Source organism: Salmo trutta, chromosome 6, assembly GCF_901001165.1.
Source record: "Salmo trutta chromosome 6, fSalTru1.1, whole genome shotgun sequence".
Lineage (NCBI taxonomy): Eukaryota > Metazoa > Chordata > Actinopteri > Salmoniformes > Salmonidae > Salmo > Salmo trutta.
The window spans coordinates 44,532,007-44,552,368 of NC_042962.1; the positions used below are offsets into that span (position 1 = coordinate 44,532,007).

The following is a 20,362-nucleotide window of genomic DNA, read 5'->3' on the forward strand; positions in this document are numbered from 1 at the left end:
AGTGGTCACACCAGATACTGACTGGTTTTCTTATATGAACTGCAACTCAGTAAAATCTTTGAAATTGTTACATGTTGTGTTTATATTGTTGATACCATTCCAATAATACCGCTACAGCCATTACCACGAACCTGTCCTGCCCAATTAAGGTGTTACCAATGATAAGGTTATTTTGAGATTTATAGATGGCTTTATTCAACTGGAGCAAGTTTGACATATCGTGTGTCAAGATGCTCATTGCGTCTTGCTTTCAATAGTAAAAAGGTCAGTAATCATAATAGCTTTAATTCATAAACTATTCTTTGTCATATTACCCGATGTCGAATATGACAAAGAATAGTTTATGAATTAAAGCTATTATGATTACTGACATTTTTACTATTGAAAGCAACTTGCAATGAGCATCTTGACCCACGATATGTAAATTACCTGCGCAGCGTGACTGCAATAAAACGATATGGAACGTATTTTTAAGGTTGACGTGTTCGGTTAGTGGAACTCAGAAACCAAACTCGCCCGTGTCTGAGAAAAATCTGGCTTCACCAATCAAAATCCAACATCAACTATCCCCTACATTTTGCTTTATTTTATTGGTTGAAACGGTCCACAATAAATTCTACTTTACTTCCGCGCTTTTGGTTTGAAATTTGGGAACTGGCATTTTTGGAGAAGCCAATCATCACAACAAGCACATACATGGTGAATATGTTATGTCCAAACGTTATTGTAGGAAATTAGTATTCAGAATGTTTTAGGAATTCTATCTTTTGTTTGGTGAAACATGCAATACTTGGCTAACTAGTTAGCAACGTAGATTGCTAGCTAGCTAACAGTAGATAGGCTACCTAGATAGCTATGTGTTCAACATCACTGCTATCTCAGCTAGCTAGTAAACTAACCTATTTTCACCTCTGCAGGTGGAGAAGAGATGGAACAGGTATTACAACTATGTGTGTTTGTGTGTTGTCATGGTGGTCTCAAAGGGGGACCAAGTAATTCGATAACCCCATATAACGTTAGGCGTTGACTGGGGGGGAGGGTACAGTAGCCGGCTGACACACCGACACCCTCCTGTCAAATAGAAGATGGAGCAAGAGGAACGCTTAGAATTTCTTTATCTCATCAGGAACAGACAGGGTGGTGTGTATAGCCTAAAGTGTATAACATACTGAGGAAATGGATAGGGAGAACACAAATGCTGTGTTTCATTCAAGAGACAAAACATACGTGTTTCTGTGGACCTACAGCCAGTTTCAGGTAGAGCAGAGCTCATATTAAGCATTGTATGAATTTTTTAAATAATTGGGAACAATCTGCATCATACTACATTCTTTGTGTGTTGTATTGTAATGGACTGTGTGATGATGTGGTGGTTTTGCTGTGTGTTTGGACCTAGCAGCAGGAGCAGACAGAGTGGGATGCTGTGAACAGACTCCTCCAGCACCATGGGTTCAAGCCGGTTCACTTTGCTGATCCCGTCGCGAATAAGAACCTTGCAGGTAATGGTTTAGTATGGTTTTTGTATCATCTTCTTGCTGTAACATTCTGAACTGTCATATCTTAGCTAAATGTCTTAACTCACTTCTTGGATCATGTTGAACAAGTCTATAAGGAGGAGTGTTAATGTTTTAGACCGCTGAACATTCTACAGTCTGTCTTGTGTTTCTGTGTGTGCAAATAATGAATAATTATTGGCTCTAGGTGTGCATTGTCTCGTCTAAGTTAGCACTCAAACTCACCCCTCTGTGTGATGAGCCTTTTCCCAAAGGGAAACCATTTGGCGCATGCATTGCTCCTATTCCACTTACTGGCTCTTCTATTTCCGGTAGGCTGCCAGCCAGGGTCTCAATGTTTCTGGCTAGTTTTCTCAATGTTATTTAGTGAGGCAGTGGTCATGGTACCCAAACAATATAGGCCTATAAGTAAAAAGAACTGGAAGGAAAATGGACAATAAGACATTCTACTTTAATGTGTGTCATCTTGCTCATAGACTTGGTTCTTCTGGAGAAGAAGTCGGCCTGTGACATCAGGACTATGCTGCGGACGATGCTTACAGACTCGGAGAGGAGACAGACCTTGATTCAGGAGCTCATCCAGTCCAACAACCAACTTAAGTAGTTATAAGATTCATATTAAATAGTTATATTTATAATTTTAGACACTCACGGACATGCAGAACATTGCTTTTCCAGTATGTAGGAAACCTCACTTCTTGAAGCCTAATATTTTTGAACCCACAGTTACTTGATCCTGTTTCTAACCTTGCAAAAAAAATCGCCTTATATGATTATTAGAATAATCTCCATGTCAGAAAGATATGTTTTTGGCAGGTCTGTTGTTCATCCATCTACCTAATAATATAGATCCGTGATCATGTGCCTGCCAGCTGTTGTCACACAATAGTAGTGGACATGAGTAGTAAGCCTAATACAGTGAGACAGAGAGGGGTAAGAGGTAGACATGGGGCCGGCTTACACCAGCTGCTCAGCCAGCAAGTGTTAACCATTGGGGCGTGACGGAGGGAGATCACCTAGCCTGAACATCAATCTATCACCATGTTAAGCCTGTCTGTCAGAGACCCTCTCTTTAGCCTGGAATTCAATCTGATATGGTATTTTTTTCCTAAAACATCAGTTTGGATTCCAGGCTACCTCACTTTAGCTTCTCTCCTGGAAAGATAATTGATGGTTTTTGACTATATATGATTGAAAGTTGGATTTTATATTTCATATTGCCCAGTTGATCACTTGAATAATTATGTATATTCTCTTAACCATTATTTCCTGCGAAAGATCTTCTGTTTGATATGTACTTATCCCAATTAGTTCAATATGGCCCTCAATTTTTATTATCCAATAAAATAGGAGGGCGGCAGGTAGCTTAGCGGTTAAGAGCGTTGGGCCAGTAACCGAAAAGTCACTGGTTCGAATCTGGAGCTGACTAGGTGAAAAATCTGTCTGTGCCCTTGTGCAAGGCACTTAACCCTAATTGGTCTTGTAAGTCGCTCTGGATAAGAGCGTCTGCTAAATGTTCAAATGTAAATGTAGGATTACATAGGATTATTAAATCCTATCTAGCATTTAGTAAGGGTTAATTGTGTGCCCCAAAGGAGTTGGTTAAGTGTGTGTCCTAAAGGAGTAGTAGCAATGCTTCGACGTGTGAAATTTCTGTCTTTGTGTTGCTTTACAATTATCTGTATTGTATCATAATCCATTATACCTGCCAGCTTTAAGTAAAGTGTTACCGGTGTTTGTTCAAGAGAGGAGGCTCAGCAGCACATTAGCCGCGCTGCCCGTCAGTCCCAGAGGGTGACCGAGTTGGAGGGAGTTCTGGACGGGGTGAAGAGCAAGCTGCAGGACCTGGAAGACAGTTACATTGGCAAGGCCGCGCAGCAGCACAGCAAAGTGCACCAACTTCAGCAGGACAAGAGAGATGCACAGGTAGGTAGTGCCCTGGAAATAGCCAGGGCTGGTTTACCAGCAGACACAGATTAAGTCTAGTCCTGGACTAAAAAGCACTTTCAATTGAGATTCTCTATTTACCATGCTTTTTAGTCCAGGTCGAGGCTTAATCTGTGTCTGGAGAACTAGCCACAAGAGTTGGGCACTAATATTTATTTTCCGACAGCACATGATATCCCCTGATTATACTGTAACTTTCTTGTTTGTCTTTTCTTGTTTTGTTTGTCTGCTCTGCCGCTGGTAGAAATGGGGCCAGGGCCTGGAGCAGAAGCTGTCTGAGGAGAAAGATGTGGTTTCCCAGCTACAGAGGAAGCTCTACTTCACTGTGACAGAGGAAGAGAGGCGGGTTGCTAGGCAGAACCAGGTGTTTCAGCAGATCCACAAGAGATCAGCTCGGCCCAGCTCACCAGTGGACCAGCAGTAAGATAAATCGCTGCTGTCGTTAAGACCATAGATTAGGATTCATAATACAACATTTTACCCTTGCTTAACTAAATTATTATAGATTTAGGGCTGGAAGTTATAGGATTTCAAATACCTTTCTTTTCCATCAGCGTGTTGGATGTAATTGACATCTATGAGGCCCAAATGGAACAGCTCCGCGACGATATCAAGTAAATATTGTATAGACAATGTTATTTTCAATGTTTTGCATCATTTTTATGACAACACCCTTTCTCACTGTAAGACTAAAGAAAAGTAGACGGATGTCACTAACCAACCTTTACTTCTTCCCTCAGGTCCCTCAAAGCAGATTCTGGGGGATCACAAACATCTGACCAATCGCAGAGCAGCATGAGAATCACCACCGGGGTCTCCCCCAATCACAAAGCTCTCCTGAAGGTGACTTCCTGTACTTTTCTAACATGAACACCAGAACTTTTCATGGTTATGGATGACTTGTCTTGAACAGTGTAACAACTGTTCCTCTTCCCCACATTCCATGATCATGATCTTAGTTCTGAATCTTACTTCTCCCCAATAGTCCTATCAGGAACAGTTAAAGGACACCAAAGCTCAGAGGGAGGAGCTTAGGAATGAAATTCAGCAGTTGAAGCAAGACTTGGAATCTAGGCCCACAGTGAAAGAGCTGAAGTCATACAAAGAACAACTGAGACGCATGGACAGACTTATTCGCCAGAGTAACATGAGGTGGGAAAAAAATTACGCAACTGTCATTCTTCTTGGATATGACGAGCACCACAGCTTAACCCCATAGTTAACCCCTTCCTTACCTTAACCTAGAATGCTGCCTGTCCTATTGGTAGTCATATCACCTTTACCTCCACCCCAGGTCTGCTCAGGAGTTTAAAGAGGAGGAGAAGGCTACTCTGAGTAACCAGGAGGTGGTGAAGGCAAAGGCCTTGGCTGCCAGACACGAGAAGGTACTCCGTTTATCTCCCCTTGTCTAAAGCGGGAGCGAGTATCAATTCACTTTATGTTTTTGATTCAGACTTTGCTGGACTATTTGTCTTACCTGACTTTCAGGTTCTGAATGACATCAGAGCGGTTTTGACTACTTCCGGGGCTCCACTGAGGCTCCATAGACCGAGGCCATCAACCAGCCATCCTCTGTCCAACAGGGCCTCAGAGATGGTCGAGTTTGACGAACTCCTCTCCACTCTGGAGATGTGGGCTGACCAACTGGCTTCACTGAAGGTGAGAGCTGACTAACTGTCTATAAAGCGCATCTAACATGTATGCAGCCAGGTCCAATAGTCCAGTGTCAACTTGCCCTGTCACTGAAAGCCAGAGTTTAAGAACTCTTCATATCTACAACATCTCAGTTTTCTGTGATATGTATGGCTAGAATAGGCTTCTTTAACCACGTCTGTTTATCATTGTCTAGAGACCCACGTCTTTACTTATGTCTCTTTGTGTGCTTAGGACCTGCACTGTGCCCTGAGTAAGTTGATGCTGAGACTGTTACCATGGCAGCCAGCAGGCGCTACTAGTCTTATGGAAAGTGTTCGAGTGGAGGACCTTATGCTACTGGTGGACACTCTGCTAGAGGAGACCAACTCTGGGGAGGATAAGGTTGGTAGTCCTGGCTTACAGCAGTGGATGGAGTAACCATGGAAATTACAGCTCAACTTTAGAGGCAAAACATTATACCTCAGGTCATTTCTCATGTACAATGTTTGGGATAGTGATATTCTCCAATTCTTTTTCTTAATAAAAATGTATGAAAAGTTGTGTGTGTATAGGTGAAAGCCGAACTCTTTATGTGAAACTAACTCTAACCAGGTGCTGAGGAGCCCCACTAAGAACACTCTCCAGTCCATGGTGTCCCACTTCCAGAAGCTGTTTGATATAACCTCCCTCAGCGGGGTGTATCCACGTATGAACGAGGTCTACACCAGGCTGGGGGAGATGACCAACGCTATGAGGAATCTCAGGGACATCCTGGCCCTGGGTAGGACTGTGTCTAACTCATGAGCTATTCTACAGCACATACTGTACTGGTCAATTCATGTTCTCCAGAACATACACTGAACAAAAATAAAAATGCAACAATTTTAAAGTTACAGTTCATACAAGGAAATCATTCAATTAAACCTTAATCTCTGGATTTCACATGACTGGGAATATAGATATGCATCTGGTGGTCACAGATGCCTTAAATGCACATGTGTAATGATCATGCTGTTTAATCAGCTTCTTGATATGTCACACCTGTCAGGTGGATGGATTATCTTGACAAAGGAGAAATGCTCACTAACAGGGATGTAAACAAATTTGTGCACAACTTTTGAGAGAAATAAGAATTGTGTGTATGGAACATTTTATTTCAGCTTATGAAACCAACACTTGACATGTTGCGATTATATTTTTGTTCAGTATACTTGGTTGAGGGATGTAATTAATTTCCAACACAATTTAATTTCAGATGACAGAGCACCCCTTAGTGAGGTGGTAAACCAGGTAGCCAGTCTGGTCAATTCCCCAGAGGCCACGGTTGGCCACGAGCTCCACGTCCTCCTGGGAACCAATGATATTGACAGGTACAAGCAGCAGAATTTATTTTGAGTAATGTGTTAATGTAATAAAATGTGCCTATTGCCTGGGGTTAAATATGTGTGCTTGTCAGTATTATTTTGAAGGTAAAGGAACATGAGGTGTTCTTCCCTGCATTCTACTTTTTGGTTCAGGAGCTGCTCCAGACTCTAGGTAGGGAAATGTTATTACCATCCAATAATGCATTTGTTTGAAATCGTTTACTGATCGTGGTTATTAGTACGTCTATTTTGGTTGATCTTACAGATGTGGACTGTCTGGATGACATCATGCCCGTTCTGAGGTCATTAAAGTCAAGAGCAGAGTAACACCGGTGCTTTGTAATTATGTAACAATGCCTTTTATGTTTTGTGTATTTGCTGGAGTGATTTTATGGAGTTCTACTTTTGATATGTAAATAAACATGAATTAATACCTCTTCCAACAACTCAATTCATTAGTACAGTGAAATAACATGACATGTTACATGTATGTATGAGAAACATATGTTTTATTTTTAGTGATATAAACCCTTGTTTCTCCACACCAAAGAACAAGCCTCAGTTCATATTTGAGAGTTAAGAAAAAAGCTGTGTACAAAAATATTGCAGGTAAGAGTTATTTTCAAAGCTATCCCTTCTGAGGGGGGAAAAAATGTTTGGCAATCATTATTCCACACACACGACATTAGATTCATAACGGTTCTTTACAATGTCAAAACCACTTGACCTAGTGTTCTATTTAGAAAGATCATTGAGCAAAAAAACATGGATTCACTCTTCAAAAATGAATTCCCATGTCAGCAGCCGCTTCATTCTTTAGCGTTTGAATAAAATACCAGGAAGGCATATATATAAGTGTTTTTAAAATGTAATATCAATAATACCTCAGTGATTGGAATGTAACATGCGGTGGGTATAACTTAGCTCTGGTCCTGGTCGTTGGTGCGCGTTACCCCACTAATGTAACATGTGAGGAACGTGCACTGATGTCCTGGATCAGAGCTAGGTATTTCTAAACATGGAATCCATCCAGAAACCCACGTGTCTACAATAATAATACATGGAATAAATATCAAGCTATATAATACACACTACTGGTGAATAGCATATTTTAAAAGACATGCAGAATTAAGTGAAGGTTTACAAACATTATCTGATTTCCCATTTAAAGTGAATACTCAAGACAACCCGGTAAGAAAACTAATTCCGAGATTGGACAATTAAATACATCTTGAATGTCAAACAAATTGTATTTCTGTTTAGTGTAAAGTACAGTATTTTCAAATGATAACCCTAACCAGACCTTGATCATTTGGCGCCCTCTAGCTGTAGAAGTGAAAAGTAAAGTAATACAAAGGGTTACCAGTCTTAAATACCAGCCAGAGTATTGATAAGGCTCTTTTTAACTAATAAGGCAAACAATGATGACTATCGGTGAATGTATTCCATTTTGTATTTATTTGTCTTCTGACTGATGGGAGGGGGTCTTTGTCCATTTATTTCTTCACATGAACCCAGAGCTAAAGGAGACCCAACGAAAAAGAGGAAATATAAAATCACTCATTTGCGAAATGTGTCAACACATCTATACTCCTTAACTAAGCTTTCCTATCAACTGTCAAATCAATAGTTTCCTCATCTAAAAACACAAACTGACGTTTTCTTTATACCCTACTTCCCTCCCTATCATCTCACTGACTTCACAGGTTTCTGAAGCAACAGTTGTGGTTTTGGTTAGTAGCCTCGTCACAAGTCAAGTTAACATCCTTAGCTTCCATTTCTGGACTCCTGTCAATCAGAAATGCAATCACACTGATGAACTAAAATGACTGTATAATGCCTGCAGTCCACACACAAAATATAGAATTCTGGTGTACATACATTTTTGTTAGTCTCTGTACATGAATGTGATTAACAATGTGTAATAGAGCTTTGAGCTATCCCAAAACATTTCAGCAATAAACATCGAAGGGAATTAAACAGCCGTCCTGAAACATATTTTACAAGGACATGCATCATACTTCTTGCGGTCTTTGTCCTTTTTGCAACCATTTAGGCCTGTGTGATTAAGTAAGTATCAAAACTTTTATCTTACTTTTTACGGTCTTTGTCCTTCTTTAGGTTGGCGTTAGTGTTGAAGGACTGGCCTTGGAGCAGCTCGGCAGCTGCTTTCTTCTTGCTGAAGGTGTTGATCTCGTCCTCCAGAGACCTTCTCTTCTCATCCAGCTTGCTCTTCTCCTCAGAGTGCAGTCTCTTCAGCTGCTCAAACTTACCTTGCAACTGAGGGGAAAACATCAAACGTCAGTGTTTTTAATACCTCGAATTTCTAGCGCTTTTCTAAAACCCAAAGACGCTTCTCACATGGATCTCTTCAACCAAAAATACATTCATTTAATATGAAAGATCATTGAAGATGGGTTTTCTGTGATGATTTCCCCTACAATTTTTTTGTTACAAATCATGAGTCTGGACGCCACGTCTAGGCCTATATGTCTTTTGCTGACCTGTATAGCATGCTGTCACAGTAGGACACTGTGTGTGTGTGTTCAGTACCTCTCTCTCGGCTTCCTTCAGCTCAGTCTCCTTTTCCTTGACTCTCTGGACAAACATCTGCCTCATCTCCTCCTCTCTCCGCTGCAAATCTCCCAGGAACTCGTGACGCTTGGCTTCATAGGTCTCCTGCAGGCTGCAGACACACAGTTTAATACAAATATACAGCCTCCTCTCGCTGTATAACGTTAAATGCTTTTTCAGACCTTTTAATCTATGCAGCTTATCTAGTTATCACAGGCCCAAAATGATGATAACTGTGCGTGCACACACTGCTCTCTCCGTACCTGACTGGCTTGCTCTCTGGGTTTGTGTCTGTGAATCCCATCTCCTCCAGTTTGCAGCGGCGGTAGAGCTCGTAGTGGCGCGTGTGGGTCTGCTCCCTCAGGTCCTCCATGTTCACACAGATCAGCATCTCCCTCAGCTTCACAAAGTCACAGTGGTTCTCATTCTCCACTGAAACAAGACAGACAGACATACCTTTACCCCCTGGCATTTGTACTGCAGAGCCATAGACACTTCACTTCAAAGAAAGCAAGCTGTAAGTCTGAAGCCTACACGGTAAAACAGGTGTACCTACCTTGTACCACACCCCAGGGATACTGCCGAGCTTTGACCATTTTATTTCCAATCTTCACCTCCTCTGAGCTCCCCACAACAGCAAAAGGCAGGATACCCTGACATTAGCAAATAGATCATAGGCATAGAAGACACTGAGTACATTTACATGCACACTAAGTCAACATTAAACAGATTTTGGCAGTAGGATAAGTATGGCATTAGTCATGTAAATACCTTACTCTGCATATCTTAAATCAGAGTACGGTCAAAATTGAAGAAAGCATACTCTAGGGTTGGGCGGTATCTTCTAATTTACTATATACCGGTATTGATGCATGGACCGTTTTTTTCCCCCTTCTATAACGTTATCTTAATGTTCGGTTTGTTAAATGTGATATGCGACTCGTCTCTCATCAATATGTTGATGATAACGATGCTGCTTTCCACTTTGCTTCTTAATATTAATCAAAATAAAACACAATTGTATTTGTCACATCCACAAGCGTTCTATAATGACACTATTAGTTTGTGTATATTACTGTCTGCAGATAGTTTGCCTTTACTTAGCAAATGTTTTTATTGTTAGCCGCTGGCTAGCTAATAAATGTACTGAGTCAGAGCAAACATAGCTAGCTAATACACCCTGATACCAGTGCTGTTGTAGGCCTAAATCAGCATGTAGTTTGTGCAACAGTATCTTCGAAATCAGAGAGGAATAGGCGAGGTATGAATAAGTTATCTGCGCATGTGCTAGCACCAGCCGAGCGAGCCTCCCTCTTTAGCGTGAGTGAAGTGAGTTCGGGAAAAAATGAAAGTAGGAATATTTGTAGTAGTTCTCATACAAACTTTAGATGTCCGAACTCTCTAAAAAAAAAAAATAACACGTCGCTGTCGTAGAACATTATTTTTATTGCATATTTTCTGTATTGATCAAAGCCCTATCAGGTAGTCCCATGTAAACAGGATAATTAGGCAAATCGTTCTTCTTGCAAAGCATGTAAATGTTTTCATCAAACTACCCACAATAATCGTGTTACTGTGTGCATGTAGCCATACTCACTGAGGTGCACTGTCTAGCACAGCCAAATTCACCACTGTGAGGAATGGAATTGGGCAGAGATCCTGAAAGATGCCAAGGGATGTGTTGGCTGGAACCAAGGGAGTGTTCTACAACTCACATTCATGGCAGTGTTGATCTTGGAGACCGTCTCGTCGTCGGTAGGGAACTGGTAGATCTGGACACCGTTACTGACCAACTCACTCATGATCTTGATCTTAAACTTGTGGAGCTCGCTCTTGGAGATGGTGTCTGCTTTGGCGATAACAGGAATGATGTTGACCTACAAAAAATACATAGATTGTCTTATAAATAATACATTTTCTTTCTGAATTGACATTATTCCCTCAAGAATCAAACAGGACATAAAATTAATTTTACAAGAAGAAACAAATTCCCCTTTGTGAAAGAACAGTACTGTAGAACACAACTATGGGGCTCCTGAGTGGCACAGCGGTCTAAGGCACTGCATCTCAGTGCTAGATGCATCCCTACAGATCCTGGTTCGCCTGTATCACAAACCGGCCGTGATTGGGAGTCCCATAGGGCGGCGCACAATTGGCCCAGAGTCGTTAGGGTTTGCCAGGGGTAGGCTGTCATTGTAAATAAAAATGTGTTCTTAATTGACTTGCCTAGTTAATAAAGGTTAAAAAAATTAAAATACATACAACTAAAGCACAGTCAGGACAGACTTCTGTGATTGCCCAATGTCAACATTCTGATTTGTCAGACTTGTTCAGTCCTGTCACAGTAACACAGTAGTAATTACTCATCATGCAGTTTTTATCAACCGCCATGACACTTCCTAAACTGCCCAAATACTAAATAAAATTAAAAACACCCCCTTAATTCTACATTTAAACACAACAACAATTATGAAAGTTTATATTTATAGACTAATGCTGTATAACTGTGCCAGAAACAAAATCAAAAGAGAGAAAAAATGCAATAGTGACAGCTTCTTTTAGTTTTAGGCCCTCACCTTGCTGTCCAGTTTCTTCATGGTGACCAGGTCTAGGGACTTGAGAGAGTGTCCTGAAGGGGCGATGAAGTAGAGACAGGCATGGATACGGGAGTCATGGTAGTTGTGAAGGGACCGCTTGATCTTCAACTCCTCCTGTAGATACGACTCAAACTGGGTGTCAATGTAGTCCACAACATGCTGGTAGCTGCCAAAGGAAACATTCAGAGAGGACATATTCCATCAGAAGTTGTGTGGTAAAACATTGATTTGTGTTGGATAGAAAGACATAATAATGTGCTTTGTTTCGTCATTCAGCATCAGGGTCATATTCATTAGGGCATAGGCTACCATAGCAAAACGTTTTGAAACGGAACACTAAAACAAGGGTTTCTTAATGAAGTTATTGGACAAGTTCCAGTAGGCTGTTAGGTTTGGTGCCTAATGAATACGACCCAGGTATATCATGACTGCACTTCTCTCACCTCTCCTGCTTGTTCATCTGGTCCCCAAAGCCCACTGTGTTGACGATGGTCAGCTTGAGTCGCACGTTGCTCTCCTGCAGGTCATAGGTCTGCGCTCGCAGCTTCACCTTGGGCTCGAAGTGGGACGACTCAAAGTTCTCAAAGTTAGTGTTGAACAGTGTGTCCATTAGGGTGGATTTGCCAATACCAGTTTCGCCTGGATAGTGAGGGAAATATTGTTTGCTAATCTTAGTGATAACATTGCTTTGTAAATTTTGGGTCAAACTTGAGGAAAATGAAAAAAAAAAAAAACATTTTAGAGAGTTCCAAAGAACAACATTGAGGATTCTGGGCATAAGTCCAGAATAAGTTTTAGAAATGAATTTAGAGGAAATGGGCCAACATTTTTTTCCCATCTAAAAAAAGGGATACTGATCTGCTGGCTGAACTTTTAATGTAACATCACAACGTTACTCACCAATACAGAGGATATTGAAGCAGAAACCTTGACATGTTGATTTGTTGACCAGCTGGTGAGGTAGGCTGTCAAAGCCAACATGGCCAGACAAGGACAGTGGCCGGGCATTTTTGTCCTGTTATAGGGAGACATAGCCTAACATTAGGCCAACTCAGTATATGACTATATCTGACTGTCTACAGCTTGGACTGGTTAACCTAGGTAGATAATCTTCTATTCCTGTTTTCATTGTCTGTACACTACTTACCCATACAAGGCTAAATGTAAATTTGTCTACAGTACACACAAACATTTACCTATTTCTATGAATGACACCCTACCTGACCTGTCCCTTTCTTTACTGACACTGAATGTGGTACAGATTGTGGATAGACCTGGAAAGGCTGGAGATGGATGGCAGATCAGTTTAAGCAGCATTTGGCTAGATTTTGTAGCTAGCACAGAAAGTTAACTTTCACTGGCTGCCACATCGGCAAACTAACCCATGCGTTGGCAAACTAGCTAGACAGATCATGGCTAATTGTGTTCTATATGTATTTCATATATTCATTCTTGCTCAAAGGGCGTAAACAAGCTCCGGCAGTAAAACCCTGCTTTTTAGAAACTCTGGTTGGAGTTAAGGTGTTAGCCACATAGCTAGCTGGATAGTAAAAAAAGTTACTGAATCAGTTCCAGGTCGTCTTATTGTAATCCTGCTGTGCAGGCGGTCAGATCTCACAACGCCCAGATACATTTTACCTTTCAGGATTACGCAGCGCAACAGCAATAAAGACGACCTGGAACATAACCATGCTAACTAGCAAGCTAAACGTGCCGTAAGTTGTACAAATGTAAACATACATTATTTAGAGATTAAATTAAACACAACAATTACCCCCTGAGCAATATCCGACGTAGTCATCTCGGAATACAGGAGCTAATAGCTACAAATACTAGCAGGTTGTAAAGAAAATAGCCTCAACTAAAAACTTTGAAAAATCGACTATCTACGTAGCCATGAAAGGAATGTAGGCTTGCAAACTTTTTCCATGGCTGGGGATAGACGAGTGACAGTTTTTTGTGTTTAACAATAGAAACGATATATCTTACAAACATATGAGGTACTACATGTTCTGATTTTGTGATATGTATTTAGCAAATTCTGAGTACATAGTAGTTATTTTGAACTGCAAGATTGTTTGTTACCATATAGCGACCCCCATAGAATGAATGGTATAAACCAATTTTCCGGAAATTCGTTGGACACACATAGTGTGAAACTGAGTAGACATTTTGGTTCTTTGGCGACTTTGACTGAAGGGCCGCTAATTTTGATTCCAAAATGGCGTTTCAAGGATCACAGTTTCCCAATGTAGTGGTTGATATAAAGAGGCGTGTACAGAGATACTTTTGAGGAGATGGAAAACGCCATTGGAATCGTATAACGTTCATTGTGTACGTTGCCCATGTATCGTCAATGGGCCGCGCGGTGCATTCCTGGGATTCTGGGACAAACAGTGAATGGGAGTCGACTGGGCGCTAGCTCAAAAACACAACATTAGCATGAATTTAGTGAACAATAAGTACAACATAAGTATTTTCCGATATGTGACATAATTAACTTGTTATCTGAAATATCGTATAGCTTTGGAATCGTGACATTACGTACTTTCAAGGAAAATAGGCAGGTTTCTCAACTCATACCCTGATTATGAGAAGATTAGTTTGCAATCACGTGATGCCGCATTACAAGTGAACGCGATCGTTTGACAGTCTGTTGTTGGGGCGTTATGCCGCGTTCAAGACAACTGGGAACTCGGGAAAAAAACGAGCTCCGACTGGGAAAATTGATTTGAACAGCCATCCAACTCGGAATTCCAACTCTGTCTAGAGTTTGACTTTCCGACCTTAAGATCACTAACTTCATGATTTGAGGCGGCAGATAGCCTTGTGGTTAGAGCCTTTGGGCCAGTAACCGAAAGGTTGCTAGATCGAATCCCCGAGCTGACAATGTAAACATCTGTCATTCTGCCCCTGAACAAGGTAGTTAACCCACTGTTCCTATGCCGTCATTGTAAAAAATAATTTGTTCTTAACTGACTTGCCTAGTTAAATGTAAAAACAATTTGACAGCGTATTTTCCCGAGTTTCCAGGTGTTTTGAACGCTGCATTATACCACAGAACAATGAGACAGATATTAAACCGGATGTATAAATGTGAAGCATCCGGTTGGCGTTTCCACTCACTACCAAATATGGTGATGCGAGGAAGGCCAGTGGCCGGCAGTGTGAGAAGATGGAGTGAGATGAGTTTGGCCAACATTCTGGAAATGTTCTAATCGATTAAACGTTTGATCTCCGTACAGTTTTATGTTTCCCAAACTATAATCTGTAACAAACAGAGTGGACTGCGTTTTGCAGACTTTACCCTTTGTCAAAGTAAAAAAAAAAAGAAGCGTTGTTAAGAAGGAGTGCGAATTGAGTTATTGCACACTCGCACTTCAAAGTATGCGTTCTCTGACGAAAATATGCAAATATATGCTAGAACGCGCCAATAGGATCTCACTAGCTCATGATTGCCTCTGCCCACCTCCTTGCTTGTTCTGCCCACCATGATTCATTTGCTCCCATTGGAAACGACAGGCTCTGGTCTATCTTGGGTTAGTTATACGTTCCTCCATTCATTGCCAAACATGATTCCTATCTCCTCCTTTCTCTAATATCTCTGGGGTGGATCGCTGTGACCATATAAATAAAACGGATAGACAGGTCTGCTTGCAAAAGAGGGTCCTTCCCGACTCAACTCTGGCTGGGGTGACAGTTCTATTAATTTATATTCTGTATCAAAGATGCACAACAAGGTCTGTGAGGATGATGTGATGGGACAACACCAACCAGGGCAGGTGAAAACCGTAATTATACTGGCTGATTCAACTCTAGCTAATTTATAAACATAAAAAAGGGAAGATAATTTTTGGGGTATATTAGTGGTTTACCGAAGGCTACTTGTATGTATTTGTTTTTACCAGCTAATCTAATGTAATGGCGACCGAGTGCACCCAAGAAGCGGTCGTACAATTTCTGACCGAGCGAGGAGGGAGAGTGAAAAAACAGGAATTTATTGACTCTTTCAAAGCTGTTTTCCCCGAAGACCATGACCAGAAAGCAATTGTTCGGGAGAAATTCAAGGGATACGTGGACAACGTCGCATTTGTAAAGTTGGAGAATGGAGTGAAATGTGTATGTTTAAAAAATAAGTATCGAGTGGCAAAAGACAGCGCGTACAATGGCAACGGGACGGGCACCTTTTTGGAACAAGATAGCAGCACCCCTGTCCTATCAAAATCATATAAGAACTTGATAGAAGATTGTGCACCACAGCTGCATCTGTCAGCATCTTCTGCTGGGCGTGTGCGCTCTTGGGAAACCACTGCAAACGAGGAGGCACAACAAGAAATGTCACCTGGCTCGGGTTACGGAACTGACAATGCCGCAGGAGTGAGACCGCCTGACATTTCAGGAATTATATTGGAAGGTAACATTTTAGAAAGAGCTGCGTCAACAAGGTCTGTAGTTCAGAATAATAGTTTATCAGACATTATGGGAAATGCGTTAGGCCTGGGTGGCAATGGAGAGCAGAAATTGACCAAGGAGGACATTCAGACATTGCAACCGCGCGACACACCGCAAATTGCAGTGATTGAGACGTCATCTTTACCTACAGCCGCGGATGGCACTATGTTCCACTTACCCGGACCTCCATTCCCAACTAATGTACAGGACAGCCTGCTGTCCAGTCACCCTTCATCAGAGGATGGGGCAGACGAAGGCCATAATTATGATTCGCTACTGAGCAAATCTGGGAGTGAAAGCAACACACCTAAAAGTAGCCATAATAACTTTATTGAGCTCATGATGAACAGCTCCCCCCAGGTGCGACGCAGCATGGTGTTGAGGAACTCCGTCTACCTGTCTACAAAGTACAGGGACTGTGCCCGGAGCGACAGTGACTCTGCCTCTGTGGTTTCCTCAACTACAGACGAAGACCGAGCTTCAGTCACCCTGGACCCATTGGAACACGAATGGATGATGTGTGCAGCCGACGGCCAATGGGAGAGTCTCCACCGCCTCCTTTCCTGTGAACCGAACCTTGCCATGAAGAAGGACTTTGTGACTGGGTTCACCTGCCTGCACTGGGCTGCCAAGCAAGGCAAACAAGAACTGCTGGCACTTATCGTGAACTTTGCCAAACAACACACAGTGCCCATCAACATCAATGCCCGGTCAAGTGCCGGCTACACACCACTACATCTAGCAGCAATGCACAACCATGTTGAAGTGGTGAAGTTACTGGTAGGAGCCTATGACGCAGACGTAGAGGCCAGAGATTACAATGGGAAAAGGGCGTGTCAGTATCTTATGAACAGTGTGGCCGTTGATATCCGTGACATCATCGGGGCGGGTGGTGGCGCCGACTCGGACTCGGAGGACACAGACGATGGGGGGCATTGGAGGTTGTCTAAAGTTCTCCAGTCTAATCTGATGCCCCTCAAACTGCACAATCACAGTGAGGAGGACACAGGTGATGGAGCGGGGCAGGCCAGACAGAAACCCTTGCGAAGGAAATCATCCCTTAGCAAGATTAGGCCAAAACTTCAGAAGATCCGCTTCAGATCTTCGCAGATAGTTCACAGCACTTCGTTCCCAGCACACTGTGAGACAGAGGAGCTTAACGGGTCCAGGAAAAGCTCATTTAAATCCAGACCCATGTCAAATCTGTTTGGCTGAAGAATAGCCTCTAAGTACACTCGACAAAGAGCAAATGAACTATTACAGTGCAGGATGACAGACACAATGCGGTATAGTCTGATGGTACAAGTGTTTTGTTTTTTTGTGGCATAGGCCATGTCTGGTGTTACACATACTTAAGGGTTTTTACCCCAGGCATTATATGAATATACTGAACTAACAGAATACGGTATTACATTATCTATTGAGTAACTGGCCAGATTGCCAGCTCTGGTTAGGCTAAATATTTCTGTCTTAATCCTCTTATCATGCCGAAGTAGCCAAGGAGGTTTTACAGTTCGTCTGCTTTAACCCTTAACGTACATGTAAAGCTGCCTGCAACCCACTGAGCAAAGATGTCAGTTCGACGTATAGTTTTGATTTACATTTCGTTGAGTTTTTAACTAATGTGAATTCAATGTGAAATTGACATAAAATGACACCATGTCATTGGATTTGGGTTCAAATTTGGGTGATTTTAAAAATATGAAATTATCTTCCATTGATTACTTTTTTTTCATATCCAATCAGTTTTCCACGTTGATTTGACGTCTTCATATTACATTTTTTTGGTTAAAATGGCATGGAAACAAGGTTGACTCAACCTGTTTTTGCCTAGTGGGAAGTTTAAACTTCAAGTTATTTGACCACATGGTAGAAACAATGTAATTGATTTCACAATGCTTGGGAGCAATTCTATCTTATTACTGTCAGACTGTTAGTGATGCTATGAATTTATTATCCCTTTATGTTTAAGTTGCTTTAAGCACTTTGATTTTAAACCGTTATTGATCCAGCTTTCCTGCGGTGGATGCCATTCAGTCCACCTGAAAGACTTGAGATGGGAATTTACTTCCTCTTTGTGTTCAAGTGGAGGATTGGAGGCCAATGAAAAGGCCTCTGGTCCTTTAAGTCTGTAATCGGGATCAGTAGAGGAGCTCTATGTGTCACAAGGTACGCTGTTGTTGAGTGTATGGTAGGCCTGCTGTGTGTAGTGCTATGATGAAAGATCAGGTTTCATAACTATTCACAGTCCACCTTGAATTATACTATGTAGTTATACTCACTTTATGACCTTCTGATCATAGCTCCTTATTTTGAGTTGTCTAAGGTTGCAGTTGTCTGGTATCACGTTGTAGGCTACCCTCTGATCTGTTATGCACCAGTGGTTTTATAATCAACAAGCTCCAGCTTGCTGACCCAGGAGAACCTCTACACACAATACCCCATAATGAGAATGTGAAAACATGTTTTTAGAAATGTTTGCAAATATATTGAAATTTAAATGCATAAATATCTCAATGACAAAAGTATTCACACCCCTGAGTCAATACTTTATAGAAGCAGCTTTGGCTGCGATTACAGCTGTGAGTCTTTCTGGATAAATCTCTAAGAGCTTTCCACACCTGGATTGTGCAACATTTGCCCATTATTCTTTTCTATATTATTCAAGCTCTGTTCAAATTGGTTGTTGATCATTGCTAGACAACCATTTCAGGTCTTGCCATTGTTTTTCAAGTAGATTTAAGTCAAAACTGTAACTCGGCTACTCCCGAACATTCACTGTCATCTTGGATAAGCAACTCCAGTGTAGATTTGGCCTTGTGTTTGAGTTTTTTTTAACTAAGTCAGCTAAGAACAAATTCTTATTTACAATGAAGGCCAAACCCTAACCCGGACGACGCTGGGCCAATTGTGCGCTGCCCTATGGGACATCCAATCACGGTCGGTTGTGATACAGCCTGGAAATGAACCAGGGTCTGTAGTGACGCCTCTAGCACTGAGATGCAGTGCCTTAGACCGCTGCACCACTCAGGAGGTTATGGTCCTGCGGAAAGGTAAATTCATCTCCCAGTGTCTGGTGGAAAGCTGACTGAACCAGGTTTTCCTCTATGATTTTTGCCTGTGCTTAGCTCCATTCTGTTAATTTTAAATACTTTTTTTATCCTGAAAAAATCCATAGTCCTTAATAATTACAAGCATACCCATAACATGGTGCAGCCACCACTATGCTTGAAAATATGGAGAGTGGTACTCAGTAATGTGTTATGTTTCAGGTAAATCCAATAACACTTTGTATTCAGGACAAAATGTTAATTGCTTAGCCAATTTATTTTGCAGTATTACTTTAGTGACTTGTTATAAACAGGATGCATGTTTTGGAATCATTTTTATTCTGTACAGGCTTCCTTTTCAGACTGTCAATTAGGTTAGTATTGTGGAGGAACTACAATGTTGTTGATCCATGCTCAGTTTTCTCCTATCACAGCCATTAAACTCTTTAACCATTTTAAATTCACCATTGGCCTCATGGCGTAATCCCTGAGCGGTTTCCTTCCTCTCCGGCAACTGAGTTAGGAAGGACGCCTGTATCTTTGTAGCGACTGGGTGTATTGATACACCATACAAAGTGTAATTAATAACTTCACCATGCTCAAAGGGATATTCAATGTCTGCTGTTTTATTTTTACCCATCTACCAATAGGTTCTCTCATAGCTGTTGGAAGTAAGGGTGCTGCAGCACCCCCTGAAAAAAAATCTGAATATAATTGTAAAATCATAAAAAAATAATTTTTTGAAGAAAAATAAATTCTTCACAGAAGTGCACTGGACATTTTAATAGTCCTATATTAGCAGACTGATATAGCCTTCTACAGTGCCAGTGCAGGCAAAAATATTTGTTTTTGTGCAATGTTGCACTGAATTCTAACACTTTTTATTTTTTTTACTCTGCACTTTTGTTTTTTGCTAAAATAACGAGTGTATATTTTCACATATTTAGCAAATCATTTTCTCACATGTACTAGTCTAATTGTTTGTCTAGATTAGATTTAAGGCATAGTACTTATGGAATTAACTGTTTTTGGGGAATTTAATGTTTTCTAATCACTGAATAGCCTACTGTAATGCTACATAGTTTACATCTGATTTTGCTACTTGATTTTATTGTACAGTTTTGTAGTCTTGCAGAATTAGCTCTTACCTTTTTTTTTTATTCTGCAATTTTTTAAATATTTTGAAATCAACCACCTGCTGCTAATTATGATATTCAAAGGGCTGGAAC

The 20,362-nt window shown here is 41.2% G+C and overlaps 3 protein-coding genes across 7 annotated transcripts; 2 read left to right on the top strand and 1 right to left on the bottom strand.

Moving 5' to 3' along the window:
* The first annotated feature begins 458 nt into the window (after positions 1-458).
* Positions 459-6,900, top strand: LOC115195991 (centrosomal protein of 70 kDa). Of its 5 annotated transcripts, none has more exons than XM_029756412.1 (16): positions 459-699; positions 918-937; positions 1,397-1,499; positions 1,991-2,114; positions 3,260-3,440; positions 3,706-3,881; positions 4,016-4,075; positions 4,202-4,304; positions 4,447-4,613; positions 4,756-4,846; positions 4,950-5,120; positions 5,349-5,498; positions 5,709-5,877; positions 6,352-6,466; positions 6,553-6,632; positions 6,726-6,900. In XM_029756412.1, exons 2-16 carry the CDS (start codon positions 929-931, stop codon positions 6,785-6,787), a joined length of 1,761 nt encoding a protein of 586 aa, XP_029612272.1. In that variant the 5' UTR covers positions 459-699; positions 918-928; the 3' UTR covers positions 6,788-6,900. The 5 variants fall into 5 exon arrangements, with proteins under 5 accessions (XP_029612272.1, XP_029612273.1, XP_029612274.1 ...); XM_029756413.1 differs by having other exon boundaries at positions 1,400-1,499; XM_029756414.1 differs by lacking the exon at positions 918-937.
* A 52-nt stretch (positions 6,901-6,952) lies between these two features.
* Positions 6,953-13,557, bottom strand: LOC115195992 (septin-10). The gene is made up of 10 exons (XM_029756416.1): positions 13,406-13,557; positions 12,532-12,646; positions 12,075-12,270; positions 11,611-11,797; positions 10,750-10,911; positions 9,591-9,687; positions 9,298-9,466; positions 9,014-9,146; positions 8,556-8,740; positions 6,953-7,980 (listed from the first exon to the last, which is right to left on the bottom strand). Exons 1-10 carry the CDS (start codon positions 13,430-13,432, stop codon positions 7,965-7,967), a joined length of 1,287 nt encoding a protein of 428 aa, XP_029612276.1. The 5' UTR covers positions 13,433-13,557; the 3' UTR covers positions 6,953-7,964.
* Positions 13,558-15,169: 1,612 nt separating this feature from the next.
* Positions 15,170-18,611, top strand: LOC115195993 (ankyrin repeat domain-containing protein SOWAHC-like). Its single transcript, XM_029756417.1, has one exon. It carries the CDS (start codon positions 15,553-15,555, stop codon positions 17,296-17,298), a length of 1,746 nt encoding a protein of 581 aa, XP_029612277.1. The 5' UTR covers positions 15,170-15,552; the 3' UTR covers positions 17,299-18,611.
* The last annotated feature ends 1,751 nt before the right edge of the window (positions 18,612-20,362 follow it).